Source organism: Rattus norvegicus, chromosome 18, assembly GCF_036323735.1.
Source record: "Rattus norvegicus strain BN/NHsdMcwi chromosome 18, GRCr8, whole genome shotgun sequence".
Taxonomy (NCBI): Eukaryota; Metazoa; Chordata; class Mammalia; order Rodentia; family Muridae; genus Rattus; species Rattus norvegicus.
In genome coordinates this window covers 40,404,694-40,423,281 of record NC_086036.1, presented here as the reverse complement: position 1 = coordinate 40,423,281, position 18,588 = coordinate 40,404,694, and the positions used below count along the sequence as shown (strand labels likewise).

The following is an 18,588-nucleotide window of genomic DNA, read 5'->3' as shown; positions in this document are numbered from 1 at the left end:
CTTTTCTTGAGTTGTTGGTTGGGGTTTCCAAGAAACTTCCCAAACATTATAGGCTATTACTGCTGCCTTTGGTTAGTACCCAGTGGTGCAAGTCCCTGTTGCTGAAGACATCAGAGGCTCCTGAGCCAGAAATGACTTGAATGACTCTTCGTGAAAAGATGCCATGCAAGCTTCCAAACGAAGGAAGCAAACAGCAGGCCTACTCAGCTATGATGCATATGAACTACAACAATGAACTGGCATGGTACAATAACCCTAAGGGTGCAGTAGTGACTACAACAATGAACTGGCATGGTACAACAACCCTAAGGGTGCAGTAGTGGCACATAAGCAACAATATCTCTCTAATTAGACTAACACCAAGCATGAAACTAGAAACGTAATCAACTACGCAGAACTAGAAAGTCATAGATCTTAAATGATAGTTATAGATTCTCTTCTAACCAAACAAGCATATTCCTAACAGCAATATAAGCATTTGTTCTTATGCCCACAGATTAAGTGTAGTCCTTAGCCCTCATTAAGGAAACTGCTTTTTTCCAGCAGATAGAGATGGCTACAGAAAACAACAAACAATGAAAATGCAGAGTTGAGCTCAGTGCTAACAGATATATCTACAAAATAACTTCTGTGCCTAAGGCCCAGGGAACATTATGGAAGAGGGGAACAGAGAAACTGTGAGGCACAGAGGACCAGAGAGTCTGATGTGAGACTGTCAGAAGCTATATCCACAAAGTCTCACTGATAGGACTGTCTAAATTTGAGCTGAACAAGGAGAACAATGACAAAGTGGATAGGGAATAGGCCATAAGGCCTCAACCTTACAGACAAAATAATTACAGACAACCAAGGAATGCTGAGAGTGGGAGAAATCATCTTCTGCAGAGACGAGTACATCAATTTGTTATCCAACGCCAAATGGTCAGCCCTGAAAACACATATACAAATAACATTATACAGACCAAGCAGGCTACAATTGGGATTATACATGTCTATACATATATGCTTGTAACAACAATTAATAAAAAAAGAGGTTATGAATTTAAAAGACAATAAGGAATGGTGTTTGGAGGGTTGGAGGGAGGAAATTATACACTATAAAGAAAGAAGGAAAAAGAAAATGGCAGCTTTTATAAACAGTACATACTCTGTGTAAATGATCAAACATTTAAAAAGTAAAATAAATTTGTACTTTAAGAAAATAATGGCTGGAGAGATGGCTCAGTGGTTAAAAACACTGACTGTTCTTCCAGAGTTCAATTCCCAGCAACCACATGGTGGCTCACAACCATCTGTAACAGGATCTGATGCCCTCTTCTGGTGTGTCTGAAGCCAGCTATAATGTACTCATATAAATAAAATAAATGAAAAAAAAAGTGTCTTTAAAAAAGATGTTTGATCTTACTTTTGGATATATTCCTGAAAGCATTAGTAAATTCAATTTACAACTAATAAACATGACTTGGTACTGAGTTGTGAAACCAAAGAGTGAAAAGGAGTGGGGGTGGGGATCCCTAAGAATGGCAAGAAAGAAGAAAAAAGACAATGTAAATACGTTAGTTTATCCTGCTATAGCCTGCTAATTACAATCACAGAAATATGACTTCAATGATTGAATACATTTTATGTAAATTTACAGTGTCTGTTGATTTTTTTACTTAGTTCTCTGGAGAAGATCATCACCAGAAAGGACAGGCTATATTCACAGGCATCGTCTAGTTAATCCTTGGCTTTTAGATCCATTGAAAGCTGAGGTAAGCCAGGATTCAGTTGTGGACCTGGATTAACACTGATTTCGTTTCCTACTCTTAGCCCCACACTCCATGATACTGATATCTATATTCAGTATCACACATTTCCCCATGTATAATTGTTCATACATACCCATGATATCAAAACAAGTGTCAGTTCACCTAATTTTATCTGGTGAACTCTTTAAGTATGAAGACTTAACTATTGAGTGCTAATGATAAATATCAAATAAGTCACCACTATTTCTTTTTAACATCTGGTTTAACCTTTCTTTAAAAAAAATGTGTGTATGCCATGTGTTTGGTTGGACTGAACATGGGCTCTTTCTGAGCAATCACCCAGCCTCTGACTCTTTACTCCAGCCCTGCAACTGCTACAACTTTTAAATCAGCAGTTCATAGCCTTGATCATGAACTAGATTCACAAGAGCCCCACTGTTCAAAGATGGTATCTGGAACCTATTCAATCCTGCAGTGAATGATTCGCTGACAGTCTGTCCTGTAGATGAAGGAGGCTATGAACAGAATATAGCAAGCTGCACTTAACCTTAAAAAGAGTTATAGCTCTTCCAGTTACTGGTAAAGATGGTAGAAACATGCAGGTGTGAGGGCTGATGAGTACCATGATATACTGTGCTCCCTGAAGACAATTAACATGGTTTTAGTGCTAGATACTGATGAAAGAAGAACAGATTTTTAAGAAGAAACATCTGCACCTATGCTGCTGACTTTTAAACTTCAGCTACAAAATCTGAACAACTGTCTGACAGCTAGCACTTGGTGACCCACAGGGACACCTGTTACTTATTTGATCCCTCTTGTTCCTCAGTGGGGGCAGCTTGGCTCCTCCAATAGGCAGAGAATATGAAAACCAAGGGGCTCCGAACTGCTACAGACAGCCATGATATAGCATTTGGCACAAGATGATGAATATTTTTCTCCCTGGGCAGGTGGCCACTGCTGAGATCCTTCTGGAAAGAAGTCAAAATCCTAATAGGAGTGGAAAATCACTGGCATCTACAGTCTTGGGAAATAGTTTTTCCTTGTGCTTATTCTGGGCTATACCCTTTCCTGTTGCTGGCCCATTTCTTGAGGAGTGCTCTTTAAGTCACCAAATGACTTGTTCTTTAAAACGAGTACTTTGAGAGCAAAGCAGAGAAGCAAGCGAATTCAACAATTTAGTAATCTCTCAACTGTTTCCTATACTTTTGACCCCATTATCTTAACTATCTGACTGTAAGCTTCACCCAGTCGTACATTTAGAAACCCTGTTGTTGACTTCAGGTATGATGCTCACACCAATAATCCCCCCACTTGGGAAGTTGAGGCAGGAAGAAGAGATCAAGGTCATCCTCAGCTACATGGAGATTTGGAGGTTGACATGGGGATGTATAAGAGAGACACAGTCTTAAAATTACATAAAAGCCAAAAAATTACATAAAGAAAAAAAAGTCAGAAATGAAGGAGATGTCTTCGTTAAGGTTTTACTGCTGTGAACAGACACCATGACCAAGGCAACTCTTATAAAGGAAAACATTTAATTGGTACTGGCTTACAGGTTCAAAGATTCAGTCCACTATCATCAAGGTCAGCTTCCAGGCAGACATGGGTCTAGAGGAGCTGAGAGTTTCACCTCTTATTCCAAAGGCAGCTAGGAGAAGACTGGCTTCTAGGCAGCTAGGATGAGGGTCTTAAAGCTCTTGCCCACAGTGACACACCTACTCCAATAAGACCACACCTCCTAAAAGTGCCACTCCCTGGGCCAAGCATATACAAAGCATTGCAAGAGGGGGGAAAAAAGGAACCTTTTAAATATAAAGCCTTAATTTAAAAACAAAGCCATCTTCTCCATATGTTTCAGTGTTGTTATAATTAGGGAAACTGTAAGCTCAGACCTATCTAAATTCTTTAAATAAGTGTGTGTGTACAACTGTGCTTCAAAAATAACTTCGATTGTTTAGTTTTTTAGAGTTGTGCAAAACCAGAACTGTTCATGTCAGAACATTTTCAGAGTTCAAGGAGGATTCCTGGCCATAGGCGAGTGGCTGTAGTAACTGAGGTAATGGGTCATTGCTTCGGTCTACTCAGGTTCTACTCAGGGCCATTCTGTTTCATAACGTAAGAATGTGGTTTTACATTTTCTCCAGTGTTCATCACCACCACAGCCCATGTAGAAACAGTTGGGACTAACATATGTTCCTCTCTGGAATTAAGATCCCTGTATGCCTTCAATACGATGAGTCATGGTCCTTTCACCAAAGTTAGGAAATAAATCCTGGCTTCTTTTCACCCATTTTAATTTCTGTTTTTAATGAGAATCCAAAGCAAATCACTAACCTGCCTTCTAGTCACCTAAAACTAATGTGAGGACAGGGTGGTTCTGACCCCATACATTAAAAATAAAAGTGTAGGTTTTCTTTCTGTGCATAGTCTATCATCTTTTCATCTACTAAAAGAAATGATAAATGAGAAAGAAAATTGGAGAAGTGAAGAGAGGTGGAGTCAGCTTCTGTCAGGAAAAGCAAGTCATGAGAGGCAGTATTAATGTTTTGGAGCCTGAGCTGGACCAAACTGAAATGGCAGCTAGCGTAAGTTATAACCCATTCCCAATATGTGGAGGGTTTTCACTGGTGGCAGATAAAAGTGATGGCTTCCCTTCTCAGTTTTTCCATTACACCACAGAAGTTGCAGACATTCTGACATTCAGGATGCAAGAGGAGGCAGGAGGATTGCCACATGTTCAAGGATATTCTGGATCACAGAGTGGGATTTTATCAGTTGGTCTGAGTTGTCAGCCAACATTACTCCTTGTTCCTTGATTAGTGCTCAATAAATTTGACAGCATGCATTTTTATTCCTGATCACCTAGTGATGGTGAATCCTGTAAGAACCATTTTGAAATACTATTTTGGGATGAAGTTAACTTAAAGACAGGCATAAAAAATGAAGCACCTTTGATAGAACACTGCAGGAATGTTTCAATTATTGCTTATAAAAAGACGTCTTTTAAAAATCTAACTTAATAATGGAATTCATGATACTTATTTTTAATCCCAGAATCCCTACCACTGTGGTTAATGGCCTGTTAAAACCACTAATGGTCAAAGTCTTTCAGTCTTAAATTATTCTTGTGTGGTTTGTATAACAGTTTATTAGAGTACAAGCTGTTGTTTCACAGTCAATTTAGAGTATTCAGTGATAATCAAGATTTACCAAAAATATACTTCTTAAATGTCCATCTTTTAATCTAAAATGAATAGAACCACTTAAAGGTTAACCTTTATTTTATGTACATGAATGTTTTATCTGTCTCTATGCTGATATACCATGTGTACTCCTGGTGCCTGTAGAGGTCAGAAGAGAGTATCAGTTTCCCTGGAACTGGAGTTATACATGGTTTAAGCCACCATTCAGGTGCTTGGAATTCAACCCAGCTTCTCTTGCAATAACAGAACAGCATCTTTCTAGTCTTTAACTTTTATTTTAATATATTTATCAACTTGTTCTTCAAGAAGTAGGTAAACAAATGTTTGACAATATCACCTACCTTTGAATTTCTGAGGGTGACTGATTCAATAGCTAAGAAACATAAATATATTTTACTGCCCTTGCCTGACACAAATAATTATGCCTTCATAACAAATAGGTAAAGCATCAATTTTGGCAAATAAAATACTCTAAATCACTCAAGTTTAATATCCCATTAGAGTGTTTCAACATTTCCTCAGGTCATGAAAATATTTCCCTTTATCAAAAATGTCCTTCCTCTGATTTTCTTTAAATCAAGTTGGCATTACTGCTGGAAGGCAAGTGCTCATTTTAAATGCCCTCATCCTAAGGAAGGGTGTTCTTGGGGATGTTTTAGTATTGGGATGAAGCCCAAGGGACTAGGAAACCCATTTCTATGATTTGCTAGGTCAGCTCATTCTTGTACTCTTGGGCTGGAAAGAAGGAAGTATTGCATAAAACTGGTCATCAGCCCTGAGTCATTCTGCATTGAAAGCTTTTTATTGGAAAGAGTACCAGTGTGAGTTTGTGAACTTAGAGAGTGAAGGGTGGCTCTAAAAACTAAAGTGCTGCTTGGTTAGAAAATTTAGATGGCCGGTCATAAGAGCTCCTTGGTACACTTGCCTGTCGCTTGGAGAAAGCAGCTGTCAAGCTCCTTATAAAATTTCCCTGGGATTGATCTGAGTCAATCCTAGAAAGGATTAAAGTGCTGGTTAGGCAGTTGATCATAAACTTAGTTTTCTGACTGACAAAGGCCAGAATTCTCCTTTCCTTTCTGAATAAAACACATTCCTGCATGAAATTAAACATCTACTCCTGTCACTGGGTCTTATGTGATAGGATTCGATGTGACCTAAACTAATTCATTGCTCTGGTCCAGAATGCTTTGGAACTGAGTTCAGAGGGTGCCCCCTCAACTGACACCAAGATAGCCAACAACCTTGAAGTTCCTGGAATTACTACCCAGTGTTCTAGAGTGGTATAGAGGGTTTACCCTGGACTGACATTCTCTTGGCTTCCAGAATAAAACAAAAAAGTACTGATTAGTGTGATGTTTTTCAAACCGCTATGAACTTGGAAATCTTTATATGGAATTACTAGTGAGATAGAAGAAACCTGAGTCACCTGGAGATCTTGCTTTGATTGTTTAATCAAGTCTAGAAAACTTATTAAAGAACCACTTATACTCACACCTTTGAATAGATGGCTATTACTCTACATTTAAAGACAATCATGCCTCAAAATTCATTCGCTCATAGTCTAAAGGGCCAGATGGCCAAGAAGAATTATGATCATGTTACAGAAGTAGGGAAGCCAAAGATATACATGAATGACTTTTCTAGTAAAAGTGAAAAGTTGCCCTTATCAACATGATTTCTCTTAAAACAATCATTTATTCAGGAGTAAAGGAAAATGCATAGCTTGCAGGACATGTTACATTCACACATGGAAACAGAAAATGGAAGAAAGGATTATGCTAGGTAAAATGATGACTCCTAGTGTAAAACTGGAGGTAATTGGAAACTAGTTGGTGCTGAAACAAAATAAAACAAACAAACAAACAAAAAACCCAAAACAAAATGGAAACTGAAATCTGACTATTTGCCTTCAAATAGAGAAGGAAATGAGTTAGAATTCAGTTCCTTGTTTATGACAACAGCCCAAACAGGACACCTTCAGGTCCTCAGTGTTTCCTCAAATAGAGGAAGAGTAGAGGAATTATTCTATAACCTTAATACTTTTGTACTAAAAGTATTGTGACGTCTGTTAAGTTCTTCCATGGTTTCATGCTTTAAACATAATACCCAGGGTCGGGGACTGAGATGAGGATTAAGATGGCTCAACTGGCAAAGTGATTGACATGTAAGTGAAAGGACTAATTTTGGACTCCCAGCATTCCTATAAAAGCCCCCACGGTAGAATGTGGAGACTGTTGGCTGAGCAGCCTACACAAATCAGTGAGCAGAAGCTTAATGTGAGACTCTGTTTCAAAAACTAAGGTGGAGACTCATTCAGGGAGATAAATGATGCTGACCTCTGACCCTTCCAGACTTATAAACACATACAAAAGCATGCAGAAGGCAGGAAGAGAGATTTTGTTCATAGGCAAATTTCAACAGAAGGCACATTTCTACTTGAGGTTTCTGATCATGTGGGAAAGAGAGGAGAGGAAGAGGGAGAGGGAGAGGGATAGGCAGAAAGGGATGAAGGGAGGGAGAGAGGGAGGAGGGGGAGAGAGAGAATGGGAATCAAATTAGGACTTTCAGCATTCCAAGCAAGTACTTGACTGATGTAGATCTCCAACCCCAATGCTAAATTTCTTCCTGAAATCAGTATCCAAGTTTTCCTTGTTTTTAAAGAATTCCATAATTACTGGTGTTTAATATTGTAAACAAAGCTAGATATTGCAGGAAAGGCTTTATGTCTTTAATTCCCAAAAAGTAATTCAGGTGAAGATAGGTTAATTTTTTGAAAAAGATTTAATTGTTTACTTAATTAATGTAGGTAAATACTCTATATACATACATATGTGCATGAAAGAAGAGGACATGAGACAGAAAAAGGTGTCAGATCACTTTATGGATGGCTGAAAGCCACCATGTGGTTTCTGGAAATTGGCCTCCCGAAGATCCAGCCAGTGGTCTTAACTGCTGAGACATTTCTACAGCCCTGGACCATGATTTTGGTTTTTTATTCACTTTACATCTCAATCACTGTTCCCACTTTCTGTCTTACCTCCCACAATCCCTCCCTCCATCCCAGGTGGCCCAAATTTTTATAATGCTATTTGGTTTTCTATTAGAAATGTTACAGAAAACAATCTCTCCTCATGGCTTTATGATCTATTTCTGCCCAGAGTAGTGCAGAAGTAAGCTTAGTCTAATGTCCTTGTCTCTAAAAATGTATGACCCATGGCACAAATTCAGCTTTTCAAAAACTTCTAAATTATACCCTAATTTTGAGTTTTGACTAATGTAAGTAGCAAGGACAATGACAAGCTATAATTCATCAGTGTCAATTAGATTTCAGAAGAAAACAAGCAGGGCTCTGAGGAGTCTTTGTAGGTGTCAGCATGTAGACCAACCTCCTTCAAAATAAAAACGAACCACATGAAGGTGTAAATTCTGTCAAAGTGTCATAGACACAAGGGTTAAAAAGCTGAGCAATCGAGAAGAAAAGAAGGCAGAGTACTTCTGAAGTCACATCCAGCAATCCAGAGTGACCCTGGGCTGTCTTCAGAAGAGTATATAAATTGTATTTCTTATTCACAATTTATTAAAAGGCTAGAGCTGAGACATTCAAGGGAAATCCATCAATATGTAGTTTACATAAGCATATGCTATAAAAATCCAAAGAATAGGTGAATAAATACTGAAATAAGAAATTATTTCTGGTTAAGTGCTTAAGAGTTATCATACTTTCTGTAATGAAAAGAAAGCAAAGAAAAATGAAATTTGGCAAGCATACTTCATCTTCAAGAAACTAGCCTTGTATAACGTTATATTCGTTTACAAATCTCACTCAGGCATTTTCCACAGTATATGTAGCTTGCCTCCATGCATTGCTCTAAATCTCTAAGGAATTTACAGAGGGTATAATCCTCTTCTTAGACCTTATCCCAAAGACTGCCCAGTAGCCTGACACTATTGTTCTCAAGGGAGGGCCACTGCACTGTTCCAAAACATGTCTACGAAGGCTACTCAAGGATTTGTGGATTTCTGTATGTATGCAAGTAAACAGTCTTTAATCAGATCAGTCAAACAATCTGCTCTTATAAGAGAGAGAGAACGGAGACCCCGGGTTTCAGAAAGGACTGTTGTTATGCAGTGAGCTTGCAGAGCAAGAATGAAGTCATGTATGTTTCATTACACAGAACCTTTTTTGTCTGTATAGATTAAAGGATACTTAGAATATCCTTTCCAAAACAAAGATCAGTAGTGAAACCTAATCAAGGAAGCACTTGAAGGAGGCAAAGAAGAGATTCTGTGCAGCCAGACAAGGCAGTTCTGGAGACATTAGACACAAAGCAATATTAAGAGAAGACAGATGTATCCCAAGGTGCCTGTGCCCAGGGAAGGTTAAAGTCAAATTTGTGTCTGCAACAAAAGTATATGAGCCCCTCAGTCACCCCTCATTTAATAATAAAATGGATGCCTCTTGGCACAAAAGGACACCTAGCAAGTTGATTTTGAGAAACACTGAGGTAAGACTGTAGTTATCATTTCTGTTTTTATAAATAGCATTGTTATTGTCCCTTGTGGGTTTGTTATAGGGTCTTCCAAAAATATAATTCTATATATTTTATTTCCTGAACTTTTATGCTATACAATAAAATACTATTATTTGAGGGGAAAGAGGAGATATTCTAAAAAATCAAACACTTAATGAGCCATACCAGGTATTGTGAAAATAATGTCAAGTTCACTAAATTCACAAAACTGTTTTTAACAAGGAAATAATGCTAAATTATGGCACCAAATTATAATTTGGGCTTGGTGGTCATCCTGATACTATTGTTGTCTTTAAATTGGAATAGCTGGTTGCTTTATCTCTATTCAGTTCTACCCAGGGCAGAAGCATACCCCCATTTTCCTGATGCTCAGGTTTTCAGTCCTTTTAGGTAACTAAAATCTTTAGGGCAGTCTTCTTCAGCAGATGCTGCAAGTGACTCCATTCGGGGTGGATCTAAAAAGGCCAGCTGGTATTCTCTCCTGTGTGTGGACAGTGTAAAGATATTGAGTTGACATTCTCCCCTTTAGGGTTTACATCTGAGTTTTTGTGCCTATGATCTCTCTGCTACCTTACTGGGTCAAATGGCCACCCCACAATCTGCCACAGGGTATGCTTCGCTGCCAAGAGCAAAGTGGCATCTGACTGCAAGTTTATGACTTGAGGTCTTGCCCAATAGGACTTTTCCTGCCACAATATATGCATAGTAGGTTCAAAAGGCAAAACATGGAGACCACATACAAAGCTACCCAGTCACTCTTACTTTGCCTTAATCTGCAGTCTTCAAGGAACTCAAGGCTGAGGTGGCCTGTTCTCATGATCTGCCTACCTTTCCTGCCCCTATGAGGAAGACTTTCATTTCATTTAAGCTAACATTACTTTCCCTCTGGTCTCCACAAATCCTTTGGCTAGAGAGGTGTAGTAAACTTACCTACCTTTTTCAAGAACAGAAGGTTTATCCAGTTTTCACATAACAAAATGAATGGGGTAATGCAGTATGGACCACACAACAGTGGAAGAGGGGCAAATAACATGTCCAAGTTTGCTAGGCCTCTGAGAAAAGACCCAGCATCACTCAGGATTACAGCAAACCTTCCCTGAGTGTCCTACAATCCCTGTCCCTAACTGTGCATGTCCCCCATTACTTCTGTCCACTCACTTTATCCAAATGCACTGCACTCTTTTTCTTGTATCTTTCAGACAGAATGCTCCCAATTCCTGGTCATTTACCCAGAAGTCTCACTTCATTTTAAAAGTCAATATCTATAGGCTATACATCTGATGAGGCCCTCCTCTTATTCTTTAGTTTCCTAAACAACTTGAGATTTATTTCTTCCTATATGTACTTAGGTGTAATTAACAATCATTTGTCAATTACTTTCAAAACTTGAGTTTCTGCAGGAGGCTCCAAGGAAGCAGGTCAGGGACAGCTTTTTGTTTTGTGTTGATGCATTTCCCAGTAGTTCCTAGACCCATGCCTTTCACCCAACCAACATTCATTAACAGGAATGTAACGTTATATAATGTAAAATAGGTCTTTAAGCCTTCAACTTATTTCAAAACTTGTTTTTATGAGCAAATCACTAACTGTTGTGGTTTGCCCTGGAGTTATCTGTATTTTGATGCTAATTCCACTGCCCCCAGGACAGCTGCCCTGTCGTGTACTCAGGAATCAGGTGACTTCACCAGAACCTTCTCCATATTGAATTTGTAAAGTACAGGTGAGGGGCAGGTACAGGATAGAAGGAGGCCTGTCATTGGAGGAGAGGGAAGGATGGGCGGGAGAGAAGTTTGAAGAAAGAGAAGAGAGAGGAGAGAGGAGAGGGAGAGAGGGGCTGAGAAGCCATGGCAGGACAAGATGTCAGGTGATGTTAAGATTCTGCTCTGTGTATTTACAGGTTGTTATTAATGTTCTCAAGGGATGGATAGTACTGGGCTTTGTATGTTTAAGTGGGCAATTATATCTTACCAATTGGATCTAAGATTATTGTGTTGTGTGTTCTTTTATGTGAGGGTTTGAGTGTAGGAAAGTGTGCAGCTGGGCTGTGTTTCCGCCAAGATATCTAGCAGATCTCTTAGGCACCATGGTGCGGACCCAGCGGGGTAAAAGACAACCCTACCTTTTTATTTTTATATTTTTACAACAACAACTAACTGACAATCATTTATACATATGGAGTGCTTTTAATTTCTTAAGCATACATAAGAGAGATAGAAAGGAAAAGACACTCACCATTATTCCGGTAAGCAAGCAGACTCCTTTCCCACAGTATGTGTTAGGTACCATGTCACCATAACCAATGGAGAGAAAAGTTATTGATATCAACCACATTGCTCCAAGGAAGTTGCTAGTGACATCCTGTTGATCATGGTACCTGAAAAACAGCAAGTAGAGCCAGGGTTCATAACTGACCTCCAAGTACAGCAGCAGCTAAGAACAATTTGATTTGATGAATTGACTATATCATCTATAAACTCTTCTCCTTAGATGTACTATGGGATTACAAATATAAATAAATTAGAGAAATCACTTTCACTTAAAAAATGTACAGGATGAAAACCAACCTTCCTTCTGCTGCAAGATGCTGTGCATGTGCGCACACATGTAGACAAGAGCCTTAGCATTCTATGTGCTTATGTATCCAACCTTTGTGACAATGTGCCCTGTCCCAATTTCATGCTGCATATGTAATAAGAAGAGTCATACTGTATCCTCTCCTGGGACTATGTTCACTTATTTTTGTCCTTCTCAATACATTCAGGTTGAAGCTTGTCCACACTGCCTGACACTCAGACATGAAATAATCAGGCCATGTTGTTATCAGCCCTGGAGAATTCTGCTGTGATTCATGTCTGGAATGTTCCAGGGCCAAGTGACCCTCTTTGGTCTCTACAGCATTTAAACTTGACCTGTGGTCACCAACAGAGCTCTTTGCTTTTGACTCACTTCCCTCTAAGAACCACCTGTCCTTGCTTCCCTTAGATACTAGCTGAGAATCCTCCCCTAGTCTCATTTCTTGCTGTGCCTTCTTCTAAATACCAAGAAGTCAAGGTTCAGTTTCCCGTTGCTTGTCCTAAACAAAGAAATGACAGATTGGTGTGATCAGAACCCCAGCATCAGAAGGAATGAGGACAACCACTGTACTGCCCTAAGAAAAGGATGAGGTGGAAACATAGACTGTGCCATGCAGATGCTCATTTGCAGTATGTCCTAGAAGGCTATTCTTATTAAAGAGAGGCCAGGAAGCATTTCTAGTATGCCAAGGAGACTTATGGGTACATTTCCAATGGTCATGGTAACATAATGAGCAAAATGAATGCAAGAAGTTTAAGGCTGTGCTTAGTGCTGGGCTTAGCTCTCATGTGAACTAAATAGTTTCCCCACAAGGAACCTCTGTTTCAAAACATAAGGAAGTCAGCTTTGTCTTCTACCCCATTCACAGTATCAAGGTGCATTAGTGGGTACACTGTGCCATGCTTGTTTGGGGAATATGTTACCCTACCTGTGCTGTGGGCTGCACAGAAGGGATGAAGGAGCAATGCTCATTTTCCCTTCAAATTTAATTGTGAAACGAAACTTCTTGACAAAGCATCATTTACATAACAGTTCATACCTCTAATCTCCCACAAGCCATATAAAATATATTATATTAATTTTGTCCTCAGTAGGGTCTCAGCAGTGCCCCCGTTTAACATGTAGTATTTTACCACCTAGACCATCACTGGTGGAAATTACTAGTCTCCTAATTCTCCTAATATGGAGAGTTGTGTCCTAGGCAGTTTTACTTTGTAGTCTCAGCCACATGCTGAGTGAAATCTTCACTCTGAATGACCTCCGTATCTACACTGCAAGAACCCGAATACTTATCTGCTAGGCATGTGGTTTCTCCTGTGGCAGAACAACTAACTGTAAAGAAGAGTTTTAGATTTGCTACTACAACTTGGGGTCCCTGGAAATGCCTGCCTCCCTACTATCTGTGAGGAAACTTCAGTCTTGGTGTGGGTTTAGACATCCACTCTTCCTTTAGCACTTTTTACTTGGTTTTCAAGATGTGGTGTCGTACATGACCTCCAAGGGGAACCTGAAGCACTCACTGGAAACGCCCAGCTTGCTCGTCTTCAGTGTGTTCACCTTTGACCATAAAACATCTTAAATGTACGACTAGTCTCCCCCTTTGACCCTTTGCCGGATGCGTGGATTGGTACCACTGCATCATTAGTGGATGTTTATAAAATGCCGGGTGCCATATGCTGTGTCAGAGACCATAAACCTACAGTGGAAGGTCTAATTGGAAACAAGTATGGTTTTAGAAGTTGATATTTTATAGCTTGGGATTCCATAAACTCCTTTTTTGCTTATGAAATAAAACTCTGAAAACAGCTCAGTCAGGGGGATAAAAACCTCTCATACTAGTGTTTATGTTATATTTAGACAGGCGCAGTTGTGAATAGTCAAAGTGAGGTAATTATGGACCAAATTAGACACTATTAGAATAATCACCTGGTTTCTTTCCTAGCAACTCAAACCCAAACATTATGAGAGCCATCAACATGGTGACACCATCATTTAGACCATCCTTAGCTTTTGGATCAATGCCAGAGTCACACCACCATAAATGATTAATGCATGAAATTTAAGCCTAAGGAGATATGTAAACTTTTAGATCACTTCACAGACTAGTCAGATAACTCCACTCTTGGTGGCAAGAAAAACTGTCTGAGAAAGGAATGAAGAAACTACTCACGTGGTAGAGGCAGTCTCTGTCCAGCAGGGATGCTAACTTAATAAAAGATACACTAAATAAGAGTCAAGCTTTTAAGACAAGGACTTCCAGAATTCCAGCAAAAGACACTCGCACTGTGTTCTGCCCGTTCAACACCTTGAGCTTTGTAGACTTAAACAGCTTTCAGGTCTGAAAAGAGCTTCCTCTTTTTAGTTTCTATACCTTATTCATCTCTTCATTCCCTGCTGACTGTGTCTAGCATTGCTTAACAGACATGTCCACTTGATGTTAAACTGAGCATTTGCTCAAGTTCACCCAGGGTTACTTTCACTAAGGGGTAGGCTGGTCCTGCCCAGCATTCCCACGGGTCCTTAGCACTACGTGGCAAAGGCTAGGTAACAGTTCTTCTCTAAGCCATGCACTGGTCAATGTAGTACTCCAGATTTCTCTCAGCATCCTGCGTACACCTCTAACAGCTTTCAATAAATGTTCATATGGGCTACAAGACATGTGCTCATCTGCACTGTCTTTAGAATCAAAATGATGAAGAATTTGAAAACAACTATTGGATTTTATTTTATTGCACTGTTGCCTAGTTCTGGAAAAATTTCATAGTGGGGCTCATGCTCATTGGCTAATATACAATGTCAAATTTGTTCTCAGTCTAAGCTTCCCTGGGCCATATGGGAGGCTCTCTCATAGGCACACCCAGATTCAACAGAGAGAAATGGTTCTTGTTCATCAGTCAACATGAATTATATTTGTAAAGTTATATCCCAAGGCTTCTGCACAAATTATTTTTATGATAGCAAAAACTAATTCCATCATGGATGTTAAGAGTTGACAAACTATTTCCATGAATGCTTCTCTATAAAGCATTTTATTAATATTAGTAATGACAAAGGTATTTCAAATGTCAGTTCCAGCCTCAAAATTCATACTTGGTCATATAATGAAAAACCTTTCAGAGATTAAACACATTTGAGGACCCAAGTTCAGTCCCCAGTATCCACATAAGGCAGTTCAGAATCATCTGTAACGCTAGCTCCAGGAGATCTGTAATGCTAGTTTCCAGACATGAACACTTATGTGCATACACACACAATGAAAAATAAAATATGTATGCTGTGATGGTTTGTATATGCTTGGCATAGGGAGTGGCACTATTAGAAGGTATGGCCTTGTTAGAGTAGGTGTGTCACTGTGGGTGTGGGTTTAATACCCTAGTCCTAGCTGCCTGGAAGTCAGTCTTCCACTAGCAGCCTTCAAATGAAGATGCAGAACTCTCAGCTCCTCCTGCACCATGCCTGCCTGGATGCTGCCATGTTCCTGCCTTGATGATAATGGACTGAACTTCTGAACCTGTAAGCCAGCCCCAATTAAATGTTGTCCTTATAAGACAAAAAAGGCATGCAATAAATAATTTCTCTTCTAAAACCATTTCTTTCCTGAAATAACATTATAATTATGGCAACCCAATAAAAAGATGTAAACTTTGAGCAACCAGAAGACAGTAAAGGAGGTGCCAGAGAGGAAAAAGAAACTTCTAAATGAATGAAAATATGTCCTGTTTTCAGCCACAATGGAGTAATAGGTTATTATACTTAAACTTTATAATGAAACAAACATTTATAAATCTGATAAAATTTGAAATGATGCATAACTAGATATTGGCCATCCATCAAGAACAGAAAGATTCTGGAGATGGTGAACAACCAAAGTGAAGTGCATACTTGTCCCACTTTAATGCGCACAGATAGTCTACAGACTGTAGCTCAGGAAGGAGAACAGGCAGAGCTCAGAGGCCTCCCTCAGCTGAACAGCACAGTTGGACTCTAAGGAGGCTTTGCAGGGCTACAAACCAAAGGAGGGAGATCTGTAGATGAGAAGAACTCTGCAGAGAGTCCCCTTTATCTCAATACCTTCATGCAAAACTACTTGAAGCTGGAGAAATGAGAGTCCTGTATGGATACTTACACAGAGGCATCAATTGGAGACAGACTGTAGGACATGACAGGATATCGAGTGGAGATAAAACTGCTAATTTAGACATGATAGACTTCAGTTTATGGGAATGGTATATTCTACCAAAGAAGCATTACACCAAAAGCCAAAGAAAAACTGATGGCTCAACGAAAAACGTGAGAAGAAATAAAACACGGATTCCAAAGAAGATAGAAACAGAAGGTGGGGGATAAAGAACAGATGAGATAAATTGAGCACATGGAGCTCGAAAGCACATTTACCCAAGTGTATCCTCAATCACATTAAATATAAAGGGCTTGGGTATCTCAAGTTACACAGATACCAAGCACAGTGCATGGGTAAGGTACAAAACTGAAAACAGGACTGATACGGAGTAACGGATGGAGCTGCAGGTGCCTATTCTCCTTGGCCCTCCCAAACAACTAACAGGACCAAGAAAGCACATTATTTCAGTACAGATTGGAGAATCAGAGACTCAGCATCCAGAGAAGGGCAGAAGAAAATTTTAAGGCTGGTAAAGATCGGGACTTCAGGTTTTTAAATGAATTGGTAGCATCTATTCCTATTTTCCCTCAATCCCCAGCCCTGACCCTAGTATGATAAGTTGGCAATAGAGAGAGGGTTTTTTTTTTCAAATTGAAAATTGGAGGAAGCTCAAAGAAAAGATAATATATTCACATTAAGAAGTTGAGGACTCCCTAATAAAACCCCAGCTTGCACCCTTTGCCAAGTCTTACTAGATGAATACCCTTTTCTTCTAAACAGAGCTTCCAGCTGGCCTCCAAATCCCCCTCTCAAATAGAAATAAATAATAGCTGACCTATGTTTTATGTTTTCTGAAGAAAAAGTACAGGCAAAGTAGAGGAGGTAACTCAAGGGAAGGGAAGAGGGAGAGGTCAGTAGGAACGAGACAATGTAGACACACATAGGTGGTCAGCTTGGTAAGCTACATTATGGACTGGTCTAATGGAGCTTGGTGGTCATACAGCGAGGGGGAAACAATTTAAAATACAATATAACCACAGCCATAGCATAAATCCAGGGCAAACTGATACAAAGCTCCTAGAATGTAGAACGCAAAGTTAAAGATAACACATACACACACACTCAGACACACACACATACACACACACAGGCACACACACATACACATACACACACATACACACATACGCACACACACATACACACACACACACACACACACACACACACACACACACACACACACTTTCAGGAGTGGAGAGTTAGCACTCAGCAAAGACCTTTCCATAAGAATAGTGGCTGGAAGTGATGAGATAAAAATGCCTTGTAACTTCTTCAAAAATAATTTTCTCTAAAGAAAACATTTAAAAAAAATCTAAACATAATAAAAACAATAATAATAAACAACCATGCCAAAGGATATCACTGCAAAATGCAAATACCAGGCAAAGAGAAGATATAAATTACAAAAGGGAAAGAAGTAGAACCCAAACTAAACCCTGAAAGCTATTGTTTCTAACAATTGCTTATACATGTGTTGGAGAGAGAAATCTCTTTCTTCTGGTGTTGTAGCACAGAAGGAGGGGGCGTCTAGGGGGACAAAGAACTGAATAGTTGGAATTCAGACTCACTCTGCTTGGTTTGCACACTGAACAGCCCCAGGACCTGTATATGGCTCTCTGTATGGTAACTCCCTCGGGAGGTAAGATATGTCTGTGAGTCTATCAAATATGGTGAGCCATGAGACTGTCAGACATACCTTTCACCATAGGTCAAGTGGTGGCAAACCTGACTGTCAGCAACAAATCTGAAAGTCCATGTTTCCAAGATGCAAATTCAGAGATTTGAGATGAATAAACGCAAATGCTTCTGAACTGTAGCTGTGTGCATGTAGTTTCTATTCACAGTAAAATCAAATCAAGAATGTGGCTCAACTAATCCAAACATATAAGATTGGAAAACAGTCAAAGGAAGGTAGACATCTGTGTTCAGAGGAGGGAATGAGCTGAGAGCCAATGGCTCGGACAGAAGAGGGAACAGAAAGTGGTTTACTTTTCAGTGCTCTGTCATGGACGTTCACTAGTACTTACAGTACAGTGACCTGGGAACCATTAAGAAAACACTATGCATCACTCCTCAACTAATTAAGTCTGACTCTCCAGAGGTGGGCCTATCACAAAGGGACAGATTTCCCTTTAAGCTTCTGGGAGGTTTTAGGTAATTTAGGTATTCTTTAGTTAGTCCTATTCAATTAGATATTGAATATCTCTTTGCAGAAAGGCAGTTTTAGAAGCACAGAGAATGCATAGAGAGTCAGAATCTGTGTTCACCAAACATGATTTGGGGTAATAGGGGGATAGGAAATCTAATAAATGTAAAGACATACTGAGGGAAAAATATAGAAG

General features: G+C 39.5%; 1 protein-coding gene across 5 annotated transcripts in view; it reads right to left on the bottom strand.

Moving 5' to 3' along the window:
* The window catches only part of Kcnn2 (potassium calcium-activated channel subfamily N member 2), a 440,351-nt gene that overhangs the window by 21,762 nt on the left and 400,001 nt on the right, over positions 1–18,588 (bottom strand). For all 5 annotated transcript variants that reach the window (XM_063277521.1, XM_063277519.1, XM_063277520.1 and 2 more), the window contains one exon: positions 11,722–11,863. In XM_063277521.1, coding sequence (XP_063133591.1) covers positions 11,722–11,863 — 142 coding nt within the window. The remainder of the gene's footprint in view (positions 1–11,721; positions 11,864–18,588) is intronic.